Consider the following 25871-nt stretch of genomic DNA (forward strand, 5'->3'; position numbering starts at 1 on the left):
TCAGATCTAAACTGATGTTTCCCATTTTTCTCTTCACGTCCTCTTTTTCTATTTCTTCGCTATGTTTTCTGCTCTCCTGCAACAGCTCTAGCAATGTAAGGCCCCGTCTACACGGATACAGATATAAAAAAAAAAAGAAATGGATATTTTCCCCTCCGTATAAAAATAATATTTACGTGTCACAACAAGTGAGATCACAAGTTGAGGGTCAAGGAATTTTGTTACCACCCTTCTCACTCCCTTTCCCTCGGCTTCATTACAGTCAGTTGGATAACAGTTATTGTCATCATTCAAGTTTATGTCCACAGCTCTTCTGAGTGCTCCAAACCTCGTCTTCAATCGCCCAAAAGCACATTCAGTCACCATTCGGTCTCCACATGTTTAATGTGTTTCTGCTTTGGCCTCCTGTGATTGGAACATTTTTCAAATGTAAAGAAGTAATTAGTCCGAGCAGCGCTAACAAATCATAAAAAAAAGCCGGTAGTCCGCCATCTTTGTTGCGTGTGGACGAGAGGCCAAAACGTAGAGGAACATTTTTTTAAAAATATCTGTATACGTGTAGTCAGGGCCTCAATCATCATTATTCTCTCTTCTATGGAAGACCTGAAAGGCGAGAAAAAACTAATTCCTGGGGATCTTCTAAGTTTGATCTAAATAGTTTATGACTTAAGAACAGGTGAAAAACAAATGTTTGGCCAGGATGATATTTTTAAGTTTTGTTTTTTTTTCATCTGTGAAACAACAGAAATGTTGTTTTTTTTTGCAAGGATAATCTTTCTACATTACTTTTTTTTCATCTGTAATAACAGGTAAAAATTATCTTTTTTTTTTCCATCCGTATAAAAAGAGGTGGAAAAAAAGAAACTTTGAATATCCTGGCAAAACATTATTTCTCTCCTGTTCTTAAGTCATAAACACAAGAGAGAAAATCCTTTAGATCAGACTCAGAAAATGGATCACCAGGAAAAAAAAATTTGCGCTTGCCTTTCATGGCTTCCGTACTCTTCTAAACTACAACACAGGTGAAACTGAGATGTGTACTGTGTTATTTTTTTTTTAATGTGTTTTCTGTCTGAGTCTCTCACTTCTTATCTACTTTACTTCCTCCCACTGGCATTGAAGCAGCTTAAAGACGACAAAACATTTTATTTTGGTGGAAGAAGATGAGTGGATGACCTCTGGCAGGCTCCTCAGTTGTATTGATTTTGCTTTAATTGAATTTAGAGTTAGTTTTTTGTGCTTGACCCAACAACACCAATTTAAAGAAGAAAAACCCTATTGTCTAATTTTCTAAATAGCCCAGGCATGAAACAGAAACTTTCAAAGAAGTTTAAAGTATGGTACGAGATAATTGAGTCTGATATATCACTGAGAGGAAATCAAGTTAGGACCATGTGGGAGCGGGGGTCAGGCTGCATTAAGATGGATTTCACTACAAAACTATCCCCTTATCCTCAGGACATACAAGTATGTACAAAAGTTTAGGAGCGAGAAGAAAACTGACTAGAAATAACTATGAATTTGGGTTTTTAAAGATTTAAAGCAGAAAAACTGAAACCTTTCACATACATTTTCTTTTAAGCCACAACCAGGTTGAGCCTTTCATCTCATTAATCTAACTGACTGTCACTGAGTGAATACATTAAGAGACAATTTGATTTTATGCATTGGATGTATTAAAGCTCACTCGTCAACGTTCTTTTTTAAAGCTTTATTCATATTTTAATATTAATAATGTTGTTAAAAATGTTGGCATTGTACGTTTCTGCAAACCACGGGATACATTGAATGGTAACAAGGTTACATAGCAACACAACTTGACAACGCAATGTAACAATGTAACAATGAAACGTAACAACGCAATGTAACAAGGTAACATAACAGGGTAACATAACAAGGTAACATAACAAGGTAACATAACATGTAACGCAACAACGTAACACAACAACGTAAAATAATAAAGTAACACAACAACATTACATAACAACGTAACGTAACAACATAACGTAACAACGTAACGCAACTACGTAACGCAACTACGTAACGCAACTACGTAACGCAACTACGTAACGCAACTACGTAACGCAACTACGTAACGCAACTACGTAACGCAACGCACTTAACTTTCAATAACGGTCGTTCGGTATACTGCGTCACTTGCTCTCACCGAATGCAAAAATGTCGACATTCAACTTATCCGTGGTTTACAGAGAAGTACAATGCCAACATTTTTTCCTGGCGACTGGGCTGTTCAAAGATAGCGACAAACGAGCAGCTAAAAAGCTTGGTGGAGACCAAAACAGAGCTAACAGGAGAGTGAATATTGCACTTAATTTGCCCTGTACCCAGAAACTCATCTCCAAATGAATTCTCTCCCTCTGCTGGATGTGTAAATAGGCATCTGTTAGCTAACACAATCACCATCCTGTTTATAAGGCCATTATGTGTTGTGTTTACAGCTTGTTGCGCTGACCCCAGAGGGCCAAAAAGAACCAATTAATGCAGGTTTAAGCCTGTCTGAAAACACGCCAAATCTCACACTCCCTTTCTTCTTCCTCTAGCCGGCGTCCAAACAGCTCTACGACGATGAAACCACCTCCTCAGTGTTTGGACTGAGGTCCGTGACCGACCCGTCTCCCTCCCCGTCCCCGTCGCCCTGCGGCTCAGATCGTCCCCCGCTGGGTTGGAGCAGTAACAACAGCAGCAGCAGCACCGCCACTTCTGCTACCGGCGGACCGCCTGTCGCAGACAAACCACGTTGGCAGCTCGGGAGACGCACACTGGGTCACTTTATACCGCTCGACGTCACAGGTACAATAAAACAAAAGTAGGGGGTCACATTTGGAGTAATTGGGTACTTTATTGAGGATACTTTTCATGGGTTAATTGCTGCACATATGCTGAAATTCATTCTTTTCTTGGTCGTCTGAAAAGTACACATGAACTTGAAAAGAAGAACATAACCTCCGTTCTTTGTGATGAAGGACGCATTCAGAAGTTGCTGATGCAAAGCTACTTTTTGAGGTGATTTTGAAAGGCTTATATTTTGCCCTTTTTGTAAAGGACACTGTAAAGGTATGCAACAGATTCCATCGGTATGCATCTTAACAAACTGAGCTGCCAGGGTGTTTTCACGGAAATTATTGAGGGAGTGCTGTATGAAAAATTCTGGACAAAATAAGTATAGATAGCATAATATTTCCTAGTTCTTGCTTTAGAAGTCTTTGGACTGGCACCACCACAGTATCAAAAGGAATTCATGAATGTTTCATCGCCTGGACCGGACTGATCCTGAGCCATCAAAGTAGTAGAAGAGTTTGCTGTATTTAAATGGGTACATGTAAACACAGGCCGACTGGCATCCAGCCTACGAAGTGGTGGTGATAATCCAATGAAAAGTGCAAGATGCGGATATGCTACAGCTGTCTTGATGATGATATTCCACGATAGTGCTCAATCAATTAGTTGAATAATTGATTGTGAGAAATATTTGGGTATAGTTTTTTTAGTTTTTGAGTCTTTTACAAGCCAAAAAGGTCGCACGTCCTCTGGTTCCAGCTTCTCAAATGTGAGAATCTGCTGCTTTTCTCTGTTTTATATTATTTTAAATTGAAGATTTTGTAGTTTCATGCTGTTGGCCGGGCAAAATCATAGACTGTATATAAGTGAATGTAGTCACTGTGACATCACCCATTGGTTTGTCGACTGCTGTTTTGATGCCTCGCGTTCGGCGTTTTGGCCGTATCTATCTTGATACATGGCTGACGTCATTCTGTTTTTTTAGAACCAGAAGTGACACAAGAAGTGACACGAGAGGGTGGAGCTAAGTACAACCAAACGCTGAATAAGACATTTTCAGGTGACCAAAAATGTTATAATTAACTTTCATGAACTGAAAACACTGTGAAAGAGTTAAACTCCGACGTATTTTATGTCGTAGAGCAAAATGTTTAAATTATTTGAGCTTGTGTTCACCACAGACCTTATTTCAGGCATCTAACCATAGACTGTATATAAGAAGTGGACGTAGTCACCGTGGCGTCACCGTGACGTCACCCGTTGGTTTATTGATGGCCATTTTGAAGCCTCAAGTTTGGTATTTTGGCCGTCGCCATCTTTTTTGCAACCAGAAGTGACATGAGAGGGTGGAAGAGGGTGGAGCTAAGTACAACCGAACGCTGAATAAGAAATTTTTAGGCGACCGAAATGTTACAATTAACTTTCATGAACTGAAAACACTGTGAAAGAGTTAAACTCCGAGATTGGACAACGTCGTGGTAGCGACCTGTCAATCACAAGGTAGCCCCGCCCTAAAGCATCCCCTGCTTTATGGTCTATCTGACTCTAAATGGGACCATAATTTACTAAATGAACATCATGCTGTATTGAAGAAGACTTGAAACTAGAGATTGAGACCATAAACTCATGTGAGAAGCAGACTCATTTTCTCATAGACTTCTATACAATCAGACTTCTTTTAGCAAACAGAGGAGTCGCCCCCTGCTGGCTGGTAGAGAGAATGCAGGTTTAAGACACTTCCGTATTGGCTTGATTTTTCAGACCCGGAGGTTGCCCACTGGGCAAAATAAGCATTTTAAAGGTGTAAAAGTGTAAGATCTGGCCACAGCATTTCACCTCTGTACTGGATCCATACAATCTAAATTCAATTTAATTATAAAACTATAAAACTATAACAAACAGCAGGGCAAGAATACGCAAAATACATCTTTGTGTTTACTGTGCCAACCAGGGCAGTAATTTCAGCGGCGGCCATGGCATGCGAGCGTTCTCCTCCTGTTAACAGGCACTATATGTGAAATATTAATACAAAATAATAATCAGGATAAATGTATTTTTAACAACTAAAACACAGCCACAAATCTTTGATCCATGTCGTTCATAGCTGGACTTTTAAAGCTATTAACTTTGTCTGTAGGATACAGCACAACAAAGTAGGAGATGACAACAAAAAACAGCTTACAATTATTTGAAACTTGTAAATACTAGGGCTTTCAAAGTTAACGCAAATTCGTTTTAACGCCACTAAATTCTTTAACGCATTAATGCGACTTACAGTTTTTGGTTTTAGCGGATGGTTTTAAAGGTAGAGTGAAGACACTGGTATCATATGAAATGAGAAAACCTGATGACTCCATCGGTACCAACCATGTCATACTAGCTTGTCGTGAAGGAGGTTAAATAACGCTCCAAACTTACGCTAAATTTTGGCGAGGAAAAACTGTCATGTCCATTTTCAAAGGGGTCCCTTGACCTCTGACCTCCAGATATGTGAATGTAAATGGGTTCTATGGATACCCACGAGTCTACCCTTTACAGACATGCACACTTTATGATAATCACATGCAGTTTGGGGCAAGTCATAGTCAAGTCAGCACACTGACACACTGACAGCTGTTGTTGCCTGTTGGGCTGCAGTTTGCCATGTTATGATTGGAGCATATTGTTTTATGCTAAATGCAGTACCTGTGAGGGTTTCTGGACAATATTTGTCATCGTTTTGTGTTGATAATTAATTTCCAATAATAAATATATACATATATGTTTTAATAACACATGCATAAAACAAAGTTTTGATTTATCAAACGTATATCTCTTCTAAATGGCTGATTTACGTATTAAAGATAATATCAGGCGATGCAGAAACGGCGGTAAAAATGGTCCCCAGAAAAAAAGTTTGGGGAACACTGAAAAAAACTCCTAATGACAATAATTGTTAGTTGGAGCCTTGTTGAAAAGGTCACATGACCGTTGAGTGAGTAGGAGTGAAACTGAAGAAGAGTTGGATGGAGGTTAATTATAGTGGGCTGTCGGGGTGGGGGAAGGTGAGGCGCTTGTTGGCCTCAGCCAGATGCCTCCAAGCATTGCTTGGTTTTATTAGAATTCATGGCCTCAATATGAAAGTTCTCTGAAAAAATCATCTAAATTGAATAGATTAACCCCCAAACTGTTAGATGACTCTGGATGTCTGACTTGGACAGACAGTATAACGTGTACTGCGGTGGAGGGCGGGGGGGGATTTGAAACATACGCAGTTAAACCAAATCTTATTTTTTTGTCATTCCCATCATTGGTTTATTGTTGTGAAAGAAAAACATTGCTGACTTTGTTCTACACACTTTAACGCCTCAGAGCAAACATCTGATTCACACGCTCTGCGTTGTTCTCGAGGGACTCGGCTCTTCCTGTGACAGTTGTAAAAGTGAGAGTCGAGGGAAATTAGACGGAAGGAAAATGCAAAATAAGTGTCAATTTTGGTCTCTTTCGAGGTCAGTATAATTTGACTGTGTTGCTGTAATCATTGCTTCACAGTTGTGGAAGTAGTAGAAATAAAACAGGTGATTTTGATTTTGAAATAACCTCCTAAATGCTAAAACTAGCGTAATAGCTAGTGTTTCATTAGCATGTCTGTAAAGGTTTTGTAATAGCATTAGAGGAGCAATTTGTCAAAAAACAAAAAATTGAGAGTAAATTATATTACTGTCTACATATGTTCAGGGAAACAAATGTGAAAAGCTGCATTTGATTGCATAATAATATATTAAACTGGACATTTCTTAGACTGAAATATCTCTACAAATATTGTATGTATTTCCATGAAAGTTGATATAGACATTCACCCACAGGATGAAGTGTACTCACTAAGGTGATCCCTCGACTTTTCATGTGCCGTCATCATCAGTTCAAAACCAGAACTACCTACAAAGCTAAGCTGGACTTTGTGTTAGCGCTAATTAGCAAATATTAGCATGCTAACACGCAAAACTACAGTAAGATGGTGACCATGGTTACATCTGCTAGTCTCACTGACTCACTTCCAACCCCGTCGTTCTCCCAGTCTGGTTCTCCCCTGATCCACTGGTTTGGCAATCAGCACACTGGAACTAACTTACTAGCTAGCTAGCTTGCTGGCTAGCACGTATGCCACAGACTAAAGCTAGCAGCCTAGCGTGCTATGAATCAATTAAGCGGGCTAACGCCAGCTAGCTCGATGAATCAAACTTGCACACTAAAATACTAATGGTTAGCCTATAGAGTGGTGCAGGAAAACCCAGAAATGAGTTTCATTTTAGCACTTCCTGTTTCCTCGTCTCAAAGTCAGTGGGTTTTTAGTTAGAAATAAGGTCCGTGGTTAACACAGGCTGAAGAGATTTTAACGTCTTGTTCTACGTTATAAAATATGTCAGTAAATATCCCACTCATGAATTTTGAAGGTGGTTGCTAACAAGTGGCTAAATGAAACTACTGAACGTCATCACGCCGACTCGTCCTCCTTTAACAGCCTCGTTGTTTATACTCATGCTCATGTGACCGCGGTGTTTCTTTGTAGCCTAACGTTAGCTTTTTACTTCTGGTGATTGCATTCACACTTCAAAAATCATAAAGTGGTGTTCATTTGTGGAGAGAGAGCTTATTTTCTGCAATAATTCAAAACCCAATGGAACAATCTCATTGGCTTTTGGTTGAAGGAACCAGGGCGATGCTAACTTCCTTGTTGGCCTACAAAAATACGTCATCCATGCAGCGATGCCAAGCCATTACTCTTCTTTGACCACAGTCCCTGCTGGCGTTTCATCAAATATAACACCACAAACTGGGTCCGTGAGGCTGGGCAACCAGAGCGCATAGTAGGGACGTATTGATTTCAGCGGCATTTAAAATACAATTTGGTTATTGGAAAATGTGATTTCAAATGGCTCTTATAATATATGGAATATTTTTTTTGGACAGTGTTTAACCTTATAGATTAAGTTGTGCTCAAATTTGACTCTTGAGTGTTTTCTTACTTGACTAGTCGACTAGTTTAACTTCCGTTTGAACATCAGGGAAATGAGTGGTGAGGAACATCCCTAGTAAACAGCAAGCAGCTCGCTATTCCAGTAGGAATGTTTCAACGCTTGTTTCTCTCGTTGCTTGAACAGTTTGCATATTCATGCCAGAAGTCATAACTCACAGGTTACACTGGATGATGTAGACAGGCAGCACTATAACACACACACACACACACACACACACACACACACACACACACACACACACACACACACACACAGATATTCCCACTTGACACAAGTATGAGCTTTAAGGGAGAAAATGCTGCAGAAACAAGATTTGACGTCGAGAACATTTTCTTCTTATGATCACATTCGCTATCGCCTTCGCCCATCTCTGGCAGTCAGCTTTGTGTGTGTGTGTGTGTGTGTGTGTGTGTGTGTGTGTGTGCGTGCGTGTGTGCGTTGTCAGAGCTGTTAGTATGCTGTGGTCATCCTCAACAGCATCGTTCTGACACTCCTGCTTCCACTCGTCTCAACCGAGCCTCCTCCTTGTTTACTTTGCGTGCATGTGTGTGTGAATGTGCATGTGTGTGTGAATGTGCATGTGTGTGTGAATGTGCATGTGTGTGTGGTGCTCCTGTTTTTTTGGCATAGCAACTGCTTCGTCACTGGGTGCCTCTCCCCTCCGTCTCTCTCTCATATGCATCTCTGGTTAAATATCTCTGTCTCTCTCTCCCCTCATCACCCACTGTGTAGTGGAGTAGAAGGTCAGGTATAATGATACACGCCTGTGGCGTTGTACTTGCTGGGTATTCACTTCCTTCTGAGAGAAAGAGAGAGGAAGAAGGGAGGAGGCAGAGAGAGGAGTACTTTGAGGACAAGACTTGTATTCTCTGGTTTTTCTTATTGTCAACAAATCCCTTGAAAAGGAAAAGTGACTTCCTCAACCTGTCAGTGGCTCCATTGGCTCCTACTGAAGACGTCAGTCTTTACAAATGGGTTAGTAACTGTAGTTTTTAGCAGACATTACTCAAACAGGAGTTAAGGGCCGTCCACACTGAGAAAGATAACGATATCAATGTGAGCATCCACACTTATGAACGACAACGTTACATTTACAAAGCACTTGCTTCAGCTTTTATCCATCATTATTCTTATTAATGAGAATATGAAGGCTAATAAGATTAAGAAAACTGTTGAAAAGTAGCTGCTGCCAAAGAGGCGAGGACAGCGGCCACTGGAAAAAATAGTCTCAAAGTCTTATTATACATCCGTAGTTTTTATGAACTTTAATACATCAGGCCGGCACATACGGGTACTTCGCCAAACGTCCCCCTTTTTGGGGGAAAGAAAACCGAAGACTTCTCTCATAGACATCAACGCAATTTGACGTTTGTTTGGAATGTAGTTTTCTTGTGTTTTATACATGTCTAATAATTATTTTGCGACCTTGCCTGAACCTGAGTTTTTCGCGATAAATGAAGGTTGATCACCGCCATGTCCCTTCAGTCTTCCCCCGTCCAACACAGTGGAGGATATTAGTGATCCAGACATCTCTACATATCTGATTGAATCCCGTTAGACTAAGAGTTGTCTGTAAATAACCAACGTGTTAATAACCAACTGTTTGATCTATAGGCTGAGATTTAGTTGGATGCTGCTATAACGTTAATGTATGACTGTATCACTGCAGCAGCCTCACACTCAAGCTAATGTTAGCTAGCCATGCTAGTCACTGTCACCAGCATCATTTAGCCATTTAACACACTGACAGTGAATATTCATGTTCTTCATGTGGACGACCCTTAAAACGTGCATTTCTTGGGGACTATTTCCAGCTGAGGATTAATACACACATGGTGCTCTAGTGAGTATAGTTGTAGTGTGGCTCATTGATGTTTTTGGAAAACAATGGAGCTCTATGGCACACAGGAATAATATATATATATGTATATATATGTATATATATACATATATATACATATATATACAGTATATCAGGCTTTAGATACACACACACTACTTGTTAGTAGGATCAAATCTTTGTAGTTTTTGTTGACTAGAACAAAACTGCACAAATGTCACCAGCTTGTTACTGTGACAGCCAGTCTCCCTCTCTTTCGCTCTCCTTCCCTGTAAACCAGCGAACAGGTAGGTTTGCAGCCAGCTTGCTGTTGCCATGGTAACTCGCCACTCTTCCTCTCTCCTCCCGAAAAAAAAGAAACAGTAGTGAAAGAAAAAGAGAGGAAGTGAGTGAAACTGTCGCCAGGAATAAGAAGAAGGGAGCGGTAGTAGAGGGGTGAAGAGGAAGATGGAGCGATGAAAGAATGAATGAATGGAGGATAATGAGAGAGCATTTTGTCACAGCGCCCTCCTCCCACTTTCCCTCCTCTTCCTCCTGCACCCTGTCTCTCCGTCCCTGCACTTCTCGCTCCGGCAATTTTCATGAATGACTGAAGCATTGTGGGTAGTGAAGATGTGAATGCAGAGCAGGCAGACAGACAGACTGACATTTATCAATGTATGTTTATTTTTGTTTTTCAAAAGTCAATGTATAATGTCCCTTATCTGATTTCAGGGACATTCTAGTCATTTTGATTGTTTATTCGGTATAGACACGCATTAGTTTGCGCCATTATTTTGGTATTTCATAAATTACAGGCATCTACGTAACTACGTTTTAAGACGATCTGTTGATTTGAACCTGTGCATGTTATATGAGCACAGAAAGACAAAGAGACTGTATCAACAAGTGGGTTTCTTATCGTACTTCATAGTTGTAACATAGACTGTATATAAGAAGTGGACGTAGTCACCGTGACGTCACCCAGTGGTTTGTGGACTACTGTTTCGAAGCCTCGAGTTTGTCATTTTAGCCGTCGCCATCTTGGTTTTTTGTAACCAGAAGTGACACAAGAGGGTGGGACTATTGGTGCCATCAGATGTGGTGTTTACCGAGTCCATATGAGCGTCCTCCCTCTTGTGGTATTCACAACCTCATAAGTGGAAAGTTTCTGAAAGCTCCGGGTCCACGAGTTGTGACGTGTTTGTTGATGTCAGAAATGGCGGAGGCCATGGAAGTTAATTTTTCGGTGCATAATAATTTAATATTGTCATTTTAGTCTTATATTGTTTTTTCTTCGTAATTGTATATCTGAGGAAAATGTTGATATTCCAGTTGGCCTCATCTTTTTCATTATGCCTTTGCATTTCCTGCATCGGTTGCTAGCCCACATGCTAGCTTGCTAAACTGTTAGCCTCTGTGGCTTCTAGATGCCTTTGCCGTTGCTTAGCAGCGGTGTTCTCACAAAACTTAAACACCTGACCGCCAAACACATTGTGTACACAACTTCCTATGTTGTAAACACAAGCTCACGAGTTTCATTTGAAGGCACCATAATTACAACCGAACTCTGAATAAGACATTTCCAGGCCAGCAAAACGGTTACAATAAACTTCCATGAAGTGAAAACAAACTGTGAAAGGGTTAAAGTTGTAAGACGAAAACACGGACAACTCCCAGACCGGACAACGCCGTGATAGCGACCTGTCAATCAAAAGGTAGCCCCGCCCTAAAGCATCCTTAGAGATTGAGACCATAAACTTCTGTTTACAATGTTTACTGAGGTAATAAATCAAGAGAGAATTTTCTCATAGACTTCTATACAACCAGACTTCTTTTAGCAACCAGAGGAGTTGCCCCCTGCTGGCTGTTGTAAAGAATGCAGGTTTAAGGCACTTCTGCATTGGCTTCACTCCTCAGACCCGGAGGCTGCCTCCGTACGCGTGTGTTTGTTTTCTGCCCCCCCCCCCGCCCTGTCTAACGCTACCCTGTGCTGCCTCTACCGTCCCTCTCACCACCTGCTAACCGCTAACCCGTCTGCTAAACCATGGAACCATCAACCCTACTCACCCCTCTCCTGTTGCTTCTTACACTACCCCCCCTGTTATTCAAAGGACCCCCCTGGTTCCCACAGTTGTTTTGTCCCCCCATTACCTCCTCCCCTCCCCTCCCGTCCCCTACTCTCGCTGTCAACTCCTCCGCCTCAGGAAAAACTACCGGCTATCCTCCACTGCTCTCTCCTCTGCTCAATCTGCTGGAATCCTCATCTTTAAACGCTACCTTCACCGTGGCCCCAAACACAACCGTCATCTCCATTACCCCCACCACCCCGACTTACAACATCCAAACCATCCACCCCCGCCGCCCCCCCTCCACTGGACCCCGCCGCACTGTGAACCTGGCCAACCTCAAACCGCTCCAGCGTGCCCCCATCACACCACCCTCCTACTCATCCAACTTTGCCCTCCTCAACACCCGTTCACTTAACAACAAAGCCCCCATCCTCCATGAACTCATCCTGGACAATTCACTGGACTTCCTCCTGCTCACTGAAACCTGGCAACAACCCAATGACTTCTTCTCCCTCAACCAAGCGTCCCCCCCCAACTTCGGCTACCTCTGCAAACCCCGCCCCTCCCGGCGTGGAGGGGGCCTCGCAGTCTTATTCAACAAGAACCTCAGGACCACCGAACTCACTTTCCCTACAGTCACATCATTCGAATCCCTCGCCTTCAAAACCTGCTCCAACACAGTCATTCTCATTTACCGCCCACCTAAACCAAATTCATCCTTCCTCTCCGATCTGTCTGAACTCCTCATCCTAGCATCATCCCTCCCCTTACCCCTACTGCTACTGGGCGACTTCAACATCCACATGGACTCCCCCACCTGTAAACTTGCCTCTGATTTCTCCACTCTACTGGACAACTTCAACCTCACCCAGCACATCACCTTCCCCACACACAATAAAGGCCATATTCTGGATCTCGTCTGCTCTGCCAACGTCCCGGTTCTGAACATCCAACCATCCCCCTTTCCCCTATCTGATCACAAACTCATCCAATTCACAATCCCTTCCCCATCACCCCGTCTGAAACTCCCCAGAGTCATCTCATTCCGCAACATCAAGTCCATTGATCCCCTCCATCTCTCCGACCTGCTATCTGCTGCCCTCCACCTGGACCCACCCCCCACCTCGCCCGATGATCTCACCAACCACCTCAACGCCACCCTGTCTGCCTCCCTCAACTCACTGGCCCCCCTGAGAACCAAAACTGTTTCATTCAACACCTCCTCCCCCTGGTTCACACCCCACCTCAGAAAACTCAAACAGACCGGCCGCCAACTTGAACGCCTCTGGAGAAAATCATCACTCACTGTTCACCTCGAAGCCTACAAATCTCACCTCATCACCTACAAAGACGCCATCACTGCTGCCAAATCTGACTACTTCTCCACCATCATCAATGACCCCACCCGTAACCCCCGAACCCTCTTCTCCACTGTCAACACTCTCCTCAAGCCTCGTGCCAACACCCTCTCTGACCCCTCACCCAATCTATGTAACTCATTCCTTCAGTTCTTCAGCAACAAAATCACCACCATCAACAACTCACTGCTCCCCGTGTCTGACCCAGCAGCAACCACACCGACCCCTTTTCTCTCCATCCCTCTGGACCCCCTGACCCCTCCCCCCCAGCACCGCCTCTCCCGGTTCGACCCTGTTGACTCAGCAACCATTGCCAAACTCATCAGCACATCCAAACCCACCACCTGCTCCCTGGACCCCCTCCCGACCCCCCTGCTGAAGTCCTGCCTCCCTGTCCTATGCCCCTACCTCACCGACCTCTTCAACTCCTCACTGTCCCATGGAACTGTCCCCTCAGCCTTCAAAACTGCTGCTGTCACCCCCACACTCAAGAAACCTGGTCTGGACCCCTCCTGTCTCAATCATTACCGCCCTATCTCCAACCTCCCCTTCCTCTCCAAAACCCTCGAACGCCTCGTCTCCACCCAGCTCCAATCCCACCTGCATTCCAACAACCTGCTTGAACCCCTCCAATCTGGCTTTCGCCCCCTCCACAGCACAGAAACTGCACTCCTCCAAGTCCTCAATAACCTCCTCACCTCTGCTGACACCGGAGCCCTCAACATCCTCATCCTCCTGGACCTGAGTGCAGCCTTCGATACCGTGAGTCACAACATTCTTCTCACCAGACTCCAAGACCTCGGTATCGAAGGTACTGCACTCAGCTGGCTCCAGTCATACCTCACCAACAGATCGCACTTCATCTCCCTTCACAACAACTCCTCTGCCACATCCACAGTCACACAAGGTGTCCCCCAAGGCTCTGTACTCGGTCCACTCCTGTTCATAATCTACTTATTCCCCCTCGGTCAGATCCTACGCCACTTCAACCTGGACTTCCACTGCTATGCTGACGACACTCAGATCTACCTCAGCACCAACACCCCTCACAACCCACCGCTCTCCCACATCAACTCCTGCCTCTCTGCAATTAAAGCCTGGATGCAACAGAACTTTTTAAAACTCAACAGCGACAAAACACAACTCCTCCTCATCGGCTCCAAATCCACCCTCACCAAAACCAACAACCTCACACTCAACATCGATGGCACTTCTGTTTCCCCCTCCCCCCAGGCACGTAACCTTGGCGTGATCTTCGACTCCACCCTCTCCCTTGAGCCCCACATCCGCCAACTGGTCAAAATATCCTTCTTCCACCTTCGCAATATCGCAAAAATCCGTCCGTCCCTCACACCCCCTACAGCAGAGAAACTCATCCACGCCTTCATCTCCTCCCGCCTTGACTATTGCAACTCACTCCTCTATGGCATCAGCAACACCTCCATAAATAAATTACAACTGGTCCAGAATGCAGCTGCCCGACTCCTCACCCACACCAAATCATGGCATCATATCACCCCAGTCCTGAAAGACCTTCACTGGCTCCCCGTCTCCCACCGGATCTCCTACAAAATCCTGACCCTTACCTACAAAGCCCTCCACCAACTTGCACCCCCCTATCTCTCTGAACTCCTCTCCCCCTACCAACCTCAACGGTCCCTCAGATCCACCTCAGCTGGTTTACTCTCCACCCCCACGTCCAAACTCCGCAGCTTTGGGGACAGAGCATTCTCCAGGGCAGCTCCCAAGCTCTGGAACTCACTCCCCAATCTCATCAGAGACTCTGATTCCCTCACCACATTCCAGTCCCGCCTCAAAACACATCTTTTTTCATCTGCTTACCCGTAGCCCCCTCCTTCCCCCTACCCATCAGTCCGTGTGTCTGGATGTGATTGTGCTTGTGTATGTCGCTTTTTGTCGTTCGTCTCCTGTCTGTCTGTCTCACACCGTTTTCCCCCCCGACTATGTTAAAGCGTCTTTGAGAATATTATAAAGCGCTATATAAATCTAATATATTACTAGTTGTAACTGAAACACAAGCAGCTTGTGACATTGAAAGGACAAGCAGGCAAACAAATCTTGTATGCAGTTAGCTTTTCCTTTGTGAAAACAGATGGACTAAATGACAGTGAGACAGACAGGTAGAGAGCTTGTATATTTTACTAAACATCACATCAAATGCAGGTGCACATTTTGAGTGGTGGGTATTCACTTCATTCAGAGAGAAAGAGATAAACAGAGAAAGAAGAAAGGCGGCAGAGAGATAATAGAGACAGAGAGGAGTACTTTGACTGACTTCATTCTGTAATGATCTTATAGAAAGAACACCATGGGACCTTATTTTGGAAAAAATACGTACGGTAGTTAACGGCGAGAGACAAATCATTTTTTAATCCCTTTTGAATTGGACCATGAATCACACACATGATGTTTGTCAACTTAAACCTTCATTTTGCAAGTCAAGAGAGTCACAGTTTGTCGTAGATTTGTCGTAGTATCATTTAGTTTAGTGTGAAACCGCTCAGTGAACTACATCTCTCGACTCGCCGCAATATATGTCACCAACACCAGCTAGCTAGCTAACTTAGATATTTTCCAACATTATCTGACCTGATGTGTTTTATCCAGAAGAAGGATCAGACCCGGTGCTGGTTCATCCCAGTAGGAAACACACAGACATCGTAGCTTCAGAGAGAGACGTTACTACGACACTGTTGGAGGTGTCGTCTTTCTAATGACGTATTTTTTACAGTCTGATACTTCAACAGTTTTACGACAAACTTGCAAAATTATGTTTCAAATTGACAAACGTCATATGTGTGATTCATGGAGCGATTCAAACTGGATAAAAAAATAATTTCTCTTGCCATTGACTATTGTGAATATTTTTTCCAAAATAAGGTCCCATGGTGGTCCACCGGAAGGGGCGGGACTTCGCCTATCTATTGAAATCTATCTACCTATAAAGCGAGCGATCTCTGTGTGTCCTTCACATATCGCGAGAACCGCTCATCCGATCTACTTCACACTTGGCGGGTGTTTTGTTCAGGAATCATGGGAGTAGTGTTGAATGTGGTGCAATTTGGACAAATGTTGGCACTATAACCATGAACTTTACGTTTTGGCCTGTAACAAAATTCCTTGGATTTTGTGGGTCCAGACGGATCTATCCATATAAACCGCGCCCATTTGCATCTAGAGTGATTTTCCACCATTTTGAATTTTGTCCAAATCAGACTTTTTGCTGCTCCTCCTACAAATTTTGAGCAATTGTCACCAAATTTGGTACAGAACATCTCTGGACCAAGACAGAATATTTTTTTTTGTATTTCTGATGTTCTTATTAGGGCTGTCAAAGTTAACGTGATAATAAAGCATCACCGGGTTACTCAGTTTTAAAGCTAGAGTGAAGACACTGGCATCATATAAACTAAAAACCTAATCAATCCATCGGTACCAACCATGTCGTACTAGTTTGTCGCAAAGGAGGCTAAAAAACGCTCCAAACTAAATTTTGGCGAGGAAAAACTTTCATGGCCACATTCAAAGGGGTCCCTTGACCTCTGACCTCCAGATCAGTGAATGTAAATGGGTTCTATGGGTACCCACGAGTCTCCCCTTTACAGACATGCCCACTTTATGATAATCACATGCAGTTTGGGGCAAGTCATAGTCAAGTCAGCACACTGACACACTGACAGCTGTTGTTGCCTGTTGGGCTGCAGTTTGCCATGTTATGATTGGAGCATATTTTTTTATGCTAAATGCAGTACCTGTGAGGGTTTCTGGACAATATTTTTAACAGATAAACGTGTGATTAATTTGTGATTAATAGTGATTAACTATGGACAGTCATGTGATTAAATCGTGATTAAATAATTTAATCGATTGCCAGCCCTAGTTCTTATATTACAAAAAAAATCATATATCCTGAACGCTCTGTGCTATTGGGACCACATTTGGTGGACATGTGTAGATATGATGTCTGAGTGACCATGGCAAATTTGGTGCCAGTTGTCCAATAGGTGGCGCTGTAGCAGCATCATCTAACTATAAAGGAAGTATGTATGACTGCCCTCGAGAACCGTTCATCCAATCAACTTCACACTCGGTTCTCGACAACGTTGCAAGCAGAACTCGTGGGGGCCAAGCAATTGGCCCCTTTGGGAACGGGTACGTGTTCCGAACAGGCACTGCACTAGTTAAAGTAAATTACAAGTTTGGAATCATTGTGCAGTCGCTACTTTTTTTATTAAGCCTTTAAATTTTGTCATTAACTCAACAAAAAACTGTAAATAATGAGGCTTGCAGCAAGTAAACAGCTTGCAAGTGTTGCCATTTACAGCAACAGAAAAGGAAAGAGAGTTAGACTATAAAACAGGCATGTTGTGAATGCAGTTCTGAATGTGGTGTGCAGAGAGTCAGTCAGGGAAGCAGACAGCTTGTAAATGTGGAGTTTAGCAGGAAACAGACACGCTGTCGAGCTGTTCATGCTGCAAAATAAAGATTTCTTCAAGAATTCAAGGTAACACGGGGTGAGTAATTGATATACAGATGGTCATTTTGCAGGTGAAGTATTCCTTTAAACCTGTAACGTTTCGGGAAAGGGTTACTAACCAGAGAGTCCACACTCACAGCAGGCAGGAGAGCAGTGAATCCAGGGCCATACTGAAGAGGCGTTATGATGAAAGAATCATCGTCTTGTCTCTCTGGTGAAGGCTGCTGATAGTTGAAATAGTGTCTATTATTTATGGCTGCAGGAGCAACACAAAGACTCCCAACCTTCTGAATGGCAGCTCGATCAGAGACGAGGCCGACGGCGTTCTGAAAGAGAGACGTGACTGTAATGCACGTATGAATGTTTGCTGCTAAATTGTCACTTTGCCTGGATGAAATCAGACGGTCCAGCAGGAAGTGGGTGAATGCATGACAGCCAGACAGGAAGTCATATTTTTGCCCCACTCAGTGGCTGAGTCATAGCTTATAGTCTCTGCTGGATGGATGTAGATGTTTCAGCCGAAACACACTTATTTATTCATGCACAGCCGTTGAATGGCACTCGGTGAACTATACAGACAGGTTGCTGGGAAAATAGACAGAGGATGAATGACTGAGTTGAATAGACTGTTGAAGAGATAAAGAGACAGGTAGTCAATGAGTGAAGCAGACAAACAGGTGGGAAGATCTCTTCTTCATTTTCAAAGAAAGACCAAGGATTTTCTTTCTCTCTGATAACATAAAATGACTATGATGCATCGGCCAGGATTGATGGGTTTCATTTAATGATTATCTAGCCAGGAAATTAGATTTCTGGCTTCCAAAATTCATTTTTGTGCAAAAACTCATCACCTGTTAGAGTGTCGCAACACACGCAGCCCTCCTAACTGATCATTCATCTGGTCATTTGCAGCTCAAAAGACTTCTAGATATCTGGGTTGAAACCAGGCTTTTTTTTCAGACATCGAGCGAGTCCAATTGCAACACGTCCTCACGCCCAACTTGTCAAATACCGCTGCTTGGTCAGGGGTCCTACGCTTCAAAATATGACGCTAAGCCAACCACGTCTCACTCATCAAATCATCAAATCACACCGATTGGGCAGCAGCCCTCTGCATCGGAAACCCGGAGCACGGACGCACCCTTTAGTGACGGTATGTGACGAACCGGGCTTTTAACTAACTCCAATGTAAACCCACCTGCAATGTTATTCGATGGTCAGAGCAAGTGACATAGTATTAACAGCGTGAGAGTCTGTGAGGGCGGGCGATAGAGGTGGTGGATTGGTCAAACAAACACAAGACTTTCAACCAGGAGACCGCTGTTCTTGGTTCGTGTGAAACTAAAAGTAATGTTGACTTATTGAGTCACGCCAGTCGTTAGTCACGTGACCCGCTAGTATTGTCAGTCCCGTGAATCACATGACTAGCGACTCACGTCAGTCGCTAGTCAGTGAAATTAACGTCAACCACGACCGTTTCCGACCTGTGTTGCCTAAACCTGAAAACGGAAGTTTATTTTGAAAGGACACTATGCATGTAACAAGCGTATATTGACACGCCGTCCCTGACATGTTACAAAAAGTAACACAAGATGCCGAGGGGCACTGACCAAGCGGCGGTCCAACATAGCTTTACTTAGTTTTTAGCATTTAAATACGCAACTAAACTACGTGATTAGGTTTAGAAAAAGATCGTGGTTTGGGTTAAAAAAAATCTGTTTGTTATGTAACTTACCTGACGTTAATTAAGTACAAAGTTAGATAACAAAACTATAATAGATTAAGTCAGCATTGACTTGGTTTCACGCGGGACACGAACAGCGGTCTCCTCTCGCTCTTTATACTACATCCATTGCTTTGTCCTTCGAATAATGATGGGACTTTGGAGTTAGTTGAATGCGTCTCGTACGGACACTAAAGAGTAGGGGTGGGAATCACCAGAGGCTCCGCGATACAATATACTTAAGTCACAATACGATCTTATTGCGATTTTAAACATTTTGCAACTGCAAATTATGCAGTTTGTCAACATCTGTTTTATCTAATAATATACAGTTTTCACTCTGTTCATCTCAGAGTTTTCATTCATATATCTTGATGTCAGAGGTCAAGGGACCCCTTTGAAAATGGCCATGACATTTTTTCCACGTAGCGTAATTTTGAAGCTAAAATTGGTTTTCTAGTTTCATATGATACCAGTAACTTCTCTCCAGCTTTAAGACTGAGGCCGCTACAACCTCTGGCGGCGTGCCGTCGCATTGTTAATAGTTTAAATAATAAAAAATCGTTACCTAACGTCCGTGCATCGATACAATATTGTCACGCAAAATATCACGATATCAGATGCCAAGGGGCGCTTGTGATTTTTCATTGGCTGTAGAAGGCAAAATGCCTACTGTTACGTCACTGTGGTCGGAGGTGAAAAAAGGCTGGATTTGGCCTTTGATATGGGTCGCAGGTTCAAAACCCAGCTTGGGCCGTCTGTGTGGAGTTTGCATGTTCTCCCCATGTTAACGTGGGTTTACTCCGGGTTCTCAGGCTTCCTCCCAGGAAGGTTAGGTTAGGTTAATTGTTGTAGTTTGCATATTCTCCCCATGTTAACGTGGGTTTACTCCGGGTTCTCAGGCATCCTCCCAGGAAGGTTAGGTTAGGTTAGGTTAATTGTTGTAGTTTGCATATTCTCCCCATGTTAGCGTGGGTTTACTCCGGGTTCTCAGGCTTCCTCCCAGGAAGGTTAGGTTAGGTTAATTGTTGTAGTTTGCATATTCTCCCCATGTTAGCGTGGGTTTACTCCGGGTTCTCAGGCTTCCTCCCAGGAAGGTTAGGTTAGGTTAATTGTTGTAGTTTGCATATTCTCCCCATGTTAACGTGGGTTTACTCCGGGTTCTCAGGCATCCTCCCAGGAAGGTTAGGTTAGGTTAATTGTTGTAGTTTGCATATTCTCCCCATGTTAACGTGGGTTTACTCCGGGTTCGCAGGCTTCCTCCAAGGAAGGTTAGGTTAGGTTAATTGTTGTAGTTTGCATATTCTCCCCATGTTAACGTGGGTTTACTCCGGGTTCTCAGGCTTCCTCCCAGGAAGGTTAGGTTAGGTTAATTGTTGTAGTTTGCATGTTCTCCCCATGTTAGCGTGGGTTTACTCCGGGTTCTCAGGCTTCCTCCCAGGAAGGTTAGGTTTGGTTAATTGTTGACTCTATATGTCCCGTAGGTGTGGATATGAGCGTGAATGGTTGTCTGTCTCCTCTGGCGACCTGTCCTCCCCCCACGAGATCCTGAATGGGATAAGCGGTTACATATAATGAATGGATGGCCTTGAAGATGGGTGTACTACAGCACAACATGTGATGAGCTTCGCCATGTAACAAAACTCTACATGTTGTTTCTCAAGCTTTGTGTCTCCAAACTTTTGTTCTGGAAATGTGGATATAAAAAAAAGCATCACTTCAGATTAATTAGTTGTTTTTTTCTGCAAATGTTGTTGTGCCGGGAACATTATCCTGTAGAGTCTCTCTGCTATTAGTTTGCTCTTTGGTCTCTCAGATAGCTCAAACATTTGTGACTCTGTGTTGTTCGATGCTTGGATGTATAATTCACACACGGCGCTGCAACAGGGACACAAGTAGAAACAAAATGGAGGGAGGGCGGGGTGGAGTCATGTGTGACTGCAAACCCCCCTGAGAGGCAACAAGAAGGCAGACGAGGCAGGTAGAGGAAGAGATGGTGAATATGTAGGAGGCAAAAAACTGACGATTTCCTACGCTTTGTTTTTGGTTTTCCGCTCAGCGTCACATTGGTTTATTGAATTTGACAACAGCGCTTCATTCACGAAGAATCAGAAAGCAGGAGATCTGTATTTTGGAGTGCAGTTACCCCTTTAAGTCAGTTTGTGTTGGCGCCGGTCGAGACATGCTGGTACACTTTTGCATCGATTCACCTTAATTTGATTCATTTTCTGTTTTGTCTCATTGATTCTGGGTGTGTGTTTTCTGTCTACACTCACCGAGGTAAACACTGAGTGGCATTTTGTTTGTAGGAGATACATTTTAGCAGCCTATGACTGTCGCTATAAAACCAAGGCTGATGGCTTAATAGAAGCTTGACTGAATTATGCAGCCGGTTGAGAGACTGCACCGCATGTCATCGAGGTAATCAAGTGGGTACCTGCTGCCTCCGATGACTCATTGGATTACTGTCTGCTCAGACAAGACATCAGAAGGACAGGAAGTACAACAGAACAGCGGGTTTCTCAGCAGCATCTGCTGTAAATCACTCCGGATTAAAAAACTGGCTGCGGAAAATGTGGAACATAAACATGTAGGTTTATGGTAGCAGAAAAGAAGAGTGCAGCAGTTCAAACATGTAGTAACATCTGTTACTTGTCATCTCCTCAGCTGAGGTGACCTCTTGTCAGTTTCACCAAAACCTGTTGATTTAAACAAACTTGCGGCAACTTTGAACATCAAAATATCAGCGATCAGGAAACAGGAAACAGGAAATCCAAAAATCATGACGCATAATGTCAGTGAAATGCACGCAGCACGCTCATGTTCTCTCTGTGACAAATTAACCCAGACTGCTGGCTTCGGGGCCAGATCCGGCTAGAACGTGTTGCTTTTAAGTTTTGCTTTAATTTTTCACAGTGTAGTAGGTGTAGCAGGCCCCTACTGACGGCAGATAAACGCCCATTTAATGAGCTGATAACAGTCGATTCGGGTGCAGTTTTAACATGTTCTGTAAATTTCCACATTGCACTTCTCTACAATGTAACTTCAAATGTATTTCAAAATGTTTAAGCCACATTATTGCATGGTTCCCGGTCCATCTCTCACAAAAATAAATTTTTACCAAAGTGAAACAAACTGAAACAGTCAATTATATTCGTCTTGACCATCTTAAAAGATGTGAGTTGAAAACGCTTCACCCTTTTAAGGACGACTTCAAATCAGGTGATGCTCACAGAATCAAATCGGTCCCTAAACATCTCTATCTCTCAAGAGTCCTAATCTAATTCTTTACTGCCATGTCAACAACATGATTGGATTTACTGTTTTATTGAATTTACTGTGTGTCAAGTGAAATGACTCTCCCCTCGCTCTGTTTCTCCTCCAGGTGAAGGGAGAGGAGGGAAATTCCACGGTGTCGACCTCCTCCAGCACTCCCCGTCCCCGTCCCCGGGGTCTCCGGGGGACCCCTTCCCCCACCAGCCCCGCTCCCTGGAGCCCGTCACGGACACCCTCCACCAGAACCTCCCCCTGAGGAAGACGCACTCTGACCTCGACACAACCTCGCCTGCAGGTGTGTGCCCGACCATTAAGGGAAGCTCTTAACCCTCCTCCGATGTTTTCTTCCGTCTCGTGTTCCCGCAGTGCAGATCTCCAGGTCACCACAACATGAAATATCTCGACTCATTAACCGCTAACCCCCGACGCCAGCAGAAACCTGAGAAACCCTAACCTTTACTGCACAAGTGTTTTCTGCTGTTTGAAGCTGTAAAAACATTTCCCTTTTCATTTGATACCTTGGGAGAAAGCAGGGATTGGACCACAACAGCTAACTTTTTATTTGTTTCTGGTATTTTAAATCATTTTTAGTGAAACAAAGAGATCAAAGATTCTTATTTTATTATGTGTAAATTCCCATCAATGTAGTTTTGGTAGATTAAATCTGGGCTTGTTTATATTCCTACTTGGCTTAACCTGAGACCCACAATAGACCCATTTTTGTGTTTTTTAGGGGGGTTCAGGTTTTTTTTAGAAGGAGATAGCAGGTCAACAGTAGATGTCACATAGTAGTAGTGAACATCATCTGAAAGCTGAGAACCTGAAGATTAATTTGAGATGCAGCTCAGCACAGTGTGTCAAGTTGTTCTAGAAATAAACCTGAATTAATTAATTAATTAAAATAAATTGAAAAAGTATATTAGGGTTCAGAACAGAAGTATATGATGGTCATCCCCTTGCTCTTTTATGTCTCATAAATTTGTGAAGCAATTTTTGGGTTGATACCATTTGTTCCACAAATTTGGTGCTAAATTTAAAAAAAATGTTTACCACTCAAGAATTAATAAAAATGATTAATAATCACTCCAAAATACCACATTAAAATGGCAGTAGGCAGTATATTTTTGGCATCATTGGGCAAAAATCTTTCAGCATATTGTAATTCAAGTGTTCTGAGAGAAAACTAGACTTCTGCTCCTCCTCATGGCTCTGTTTTCAGGCTTTAGAACATCTAGCTCGTGATGGGAGACGTTGACCAATCACAGGTCATTTCAGAGAGAGAGCGTTCCTATTGGCTGTGCTCCGGTCATGTGACCGGAACTTGGCGTTCCTTCAACAGATTTCACAATGGCAGCGGCGTCACAAACGTTCTCATTTTACAGCTAAACCGTGCACTACAAGATAATTCTGAAAACATCTGAGGAGAGAAATAGACATTAACGTAACAGAATATTGATTCATATTTGATCAGCGCTGCCTAGTTTGACTGTTTGGTCGGAGTTCAGAGTGATTGACAGCCGGCTCTCTTAGACGGCAGCTGGACAGCAGACCTCAGATCAGCTCTTACTGCTTCCTCCGGTTTGTGAAATCTTGCATGTTACCAGTTTCATGTACTACTGTCACGATATAGCAACCGTTTTATAAAAGTAACTTTTTTTAATCATATTTGCTCCAATCTCGCCTACTTCAGCTTTAAGACACCAAGACCTTGAGGAACACCATAGAAAAAGCCATGCTGGGATTTGGTGTCAAATACTTTTGATATTTTGAGATTTCTGCAAGAATTGCATTTTTTGATGAAGGATGGTGAGCACTTGTGTTGTGTAAACTGCTCAGAAACCCCCTTATTGCCCATCTAGCTAGGAAAGCCATCCATCCTCTGAATGCTCTAGGTCTCTAGTCTGATCCATCCATCCTCTGAATGCTCTAGGTCTCTAGTTTGATCCATCCATCCTCTGAATGCTCTAGGTCTGTAGTTTGATCCATCCATCCTCTGAATGCTCTAGGTCTCTAGTCTGATCCATCCATCCTCTGAATGCTCTAGGTCTCTAGTTTGATCAATCCATCCTCTGAATGCTCTAGGTCTCTAGTCTGATCCATCCATCCTCTGAATGCTCTAGGTCTCTAGTTTGATCCATCCATCCTCTGAATGCTCTAGGTCTCTAGTTTGATCCATCCATCCTCTGAATGCTCTAGGTCTCTAGTTTGATCCATCCATCCTCTGAATGCTCTAGGTCTCTAGTTTGTGGCTGTATAATGTTTCATAAGGCTGTGATTATCCTAGAGGTCACCACAGGTCATTTTATACAGTGAGGTCAATGAAATGTCTCCTATGGGGACTGACATCATCACACATGAATACAGGTGGGCTCATTGGATCCACCAGAGTCTCAGCTTTACAGTGATACCCAATCTATGGAATTCAAAGACTGTTTAGGGACCCCAGTATGCAGAAATATTCAAACACACCATTTTAGAACAGGAGACAATAACACATTTATACTGCATGAAAAAAACTACATGTGATTATCATAAAGTGGGCATGTCTGTAAAGGGGAGACTCATGGGTACCCATAAAACCCATTTTCAGTCACATATCTGGAGGTCAGAGGTCAAGAGACCCCTTGGAAAATGCCAGTTTTTCTCACCAAAATTGAGCCTAAGGTCGGAGCATTATTTAGCCTCATCATGACAAGCTAGTATGGTTGGTACCAATGGATTCCTTAGGTTTTCTGGTTTCATACGATATCTGCACCGTCACTTAAAAAACCTGCTACAGCCTCGGAAAGACAGTAAAGTCGGTCTCAGAGGGTTAATCCCATGTTAAAATGGGTCACTGTGGCAGGAAACCATCTCAATCCTTTTTTCTTTGCTTTTCACAGACCACATTTTGAATTCATCAAAGGAACACCACAGAGATTGAGTTAATAATTTCTTCCTCATGTATTCGCGCTAATCTGTTTTTGCTCAGTGAAGGACGGTATTACCGGCAGCCAGGATCTTTTCATGCCTAATTGGTTTATTCACTGCAACAGGGATACTCAATCGCAGGGTATGAAGGGCTCATGTAAACAGTTTAACCTGAAGGAAGCCTTAGTTGCGGACAGGCGAGAAACAGCAGAACATCTAAACTTGTATCTGACATTTTAAAATATGGATTTTGTGTTAAGAATGAAGATTACATTAACAATATTTCTTCCATGCCCATGAGTCCAAACATTTTATAATATATTATAAGAATGAAATGCATCCTTATATTATAGCTACAGCCCGTAACAAGCAATCGCAAAAATGGAATCACAGGAACA

At 43.1% G+C, this 25871-nt stretch overlaps 1 protein-coding gene across 4 annotated transcripts in view; it reads left to right on the forward strand.

Annotated features, from left to right (window-relative positions):
• nhsl2 (NHS-like 2) overlaps nucleotides 1–25871 on the forward strand; it is a 244198-nt gene that overhangs the window by 201602 nt on the left and 16725 nt on the right. For all 4 annotated transcript variants that reach the window (XM_074623120.1, XM_074623121.1, XM_074623122.1 and 1 more), the window contains exons 4-5: nucleotides 2562–2811; nucleotides 22673–22858. In XM_074623120.1, the coding sequence (XP_074479221.1) occupies nucleotides 2562–2811; nucleotides 22673–22858 (436 nt within the window). The remainder of the gene's footprint in view (nucleotides 1–2561; nucleotides 2812–22672; nucleotides 22859–25871) is intronic.

This window comes from Sebastes fasciatus, chromosome 22 (assembly GCF_043250625.1).
Source record: "Sebastes fasciatus isolate fSebFas1 chromosome 22, fSebFas1.pri, whole genome shotgun sequence".
Taxonomy (NCBI): Eukaryota; Metazoa; Chordata; class Actinopteri; order Perciformes; family Sebastidae; genus Sebastes; species Sebastes fasciatus.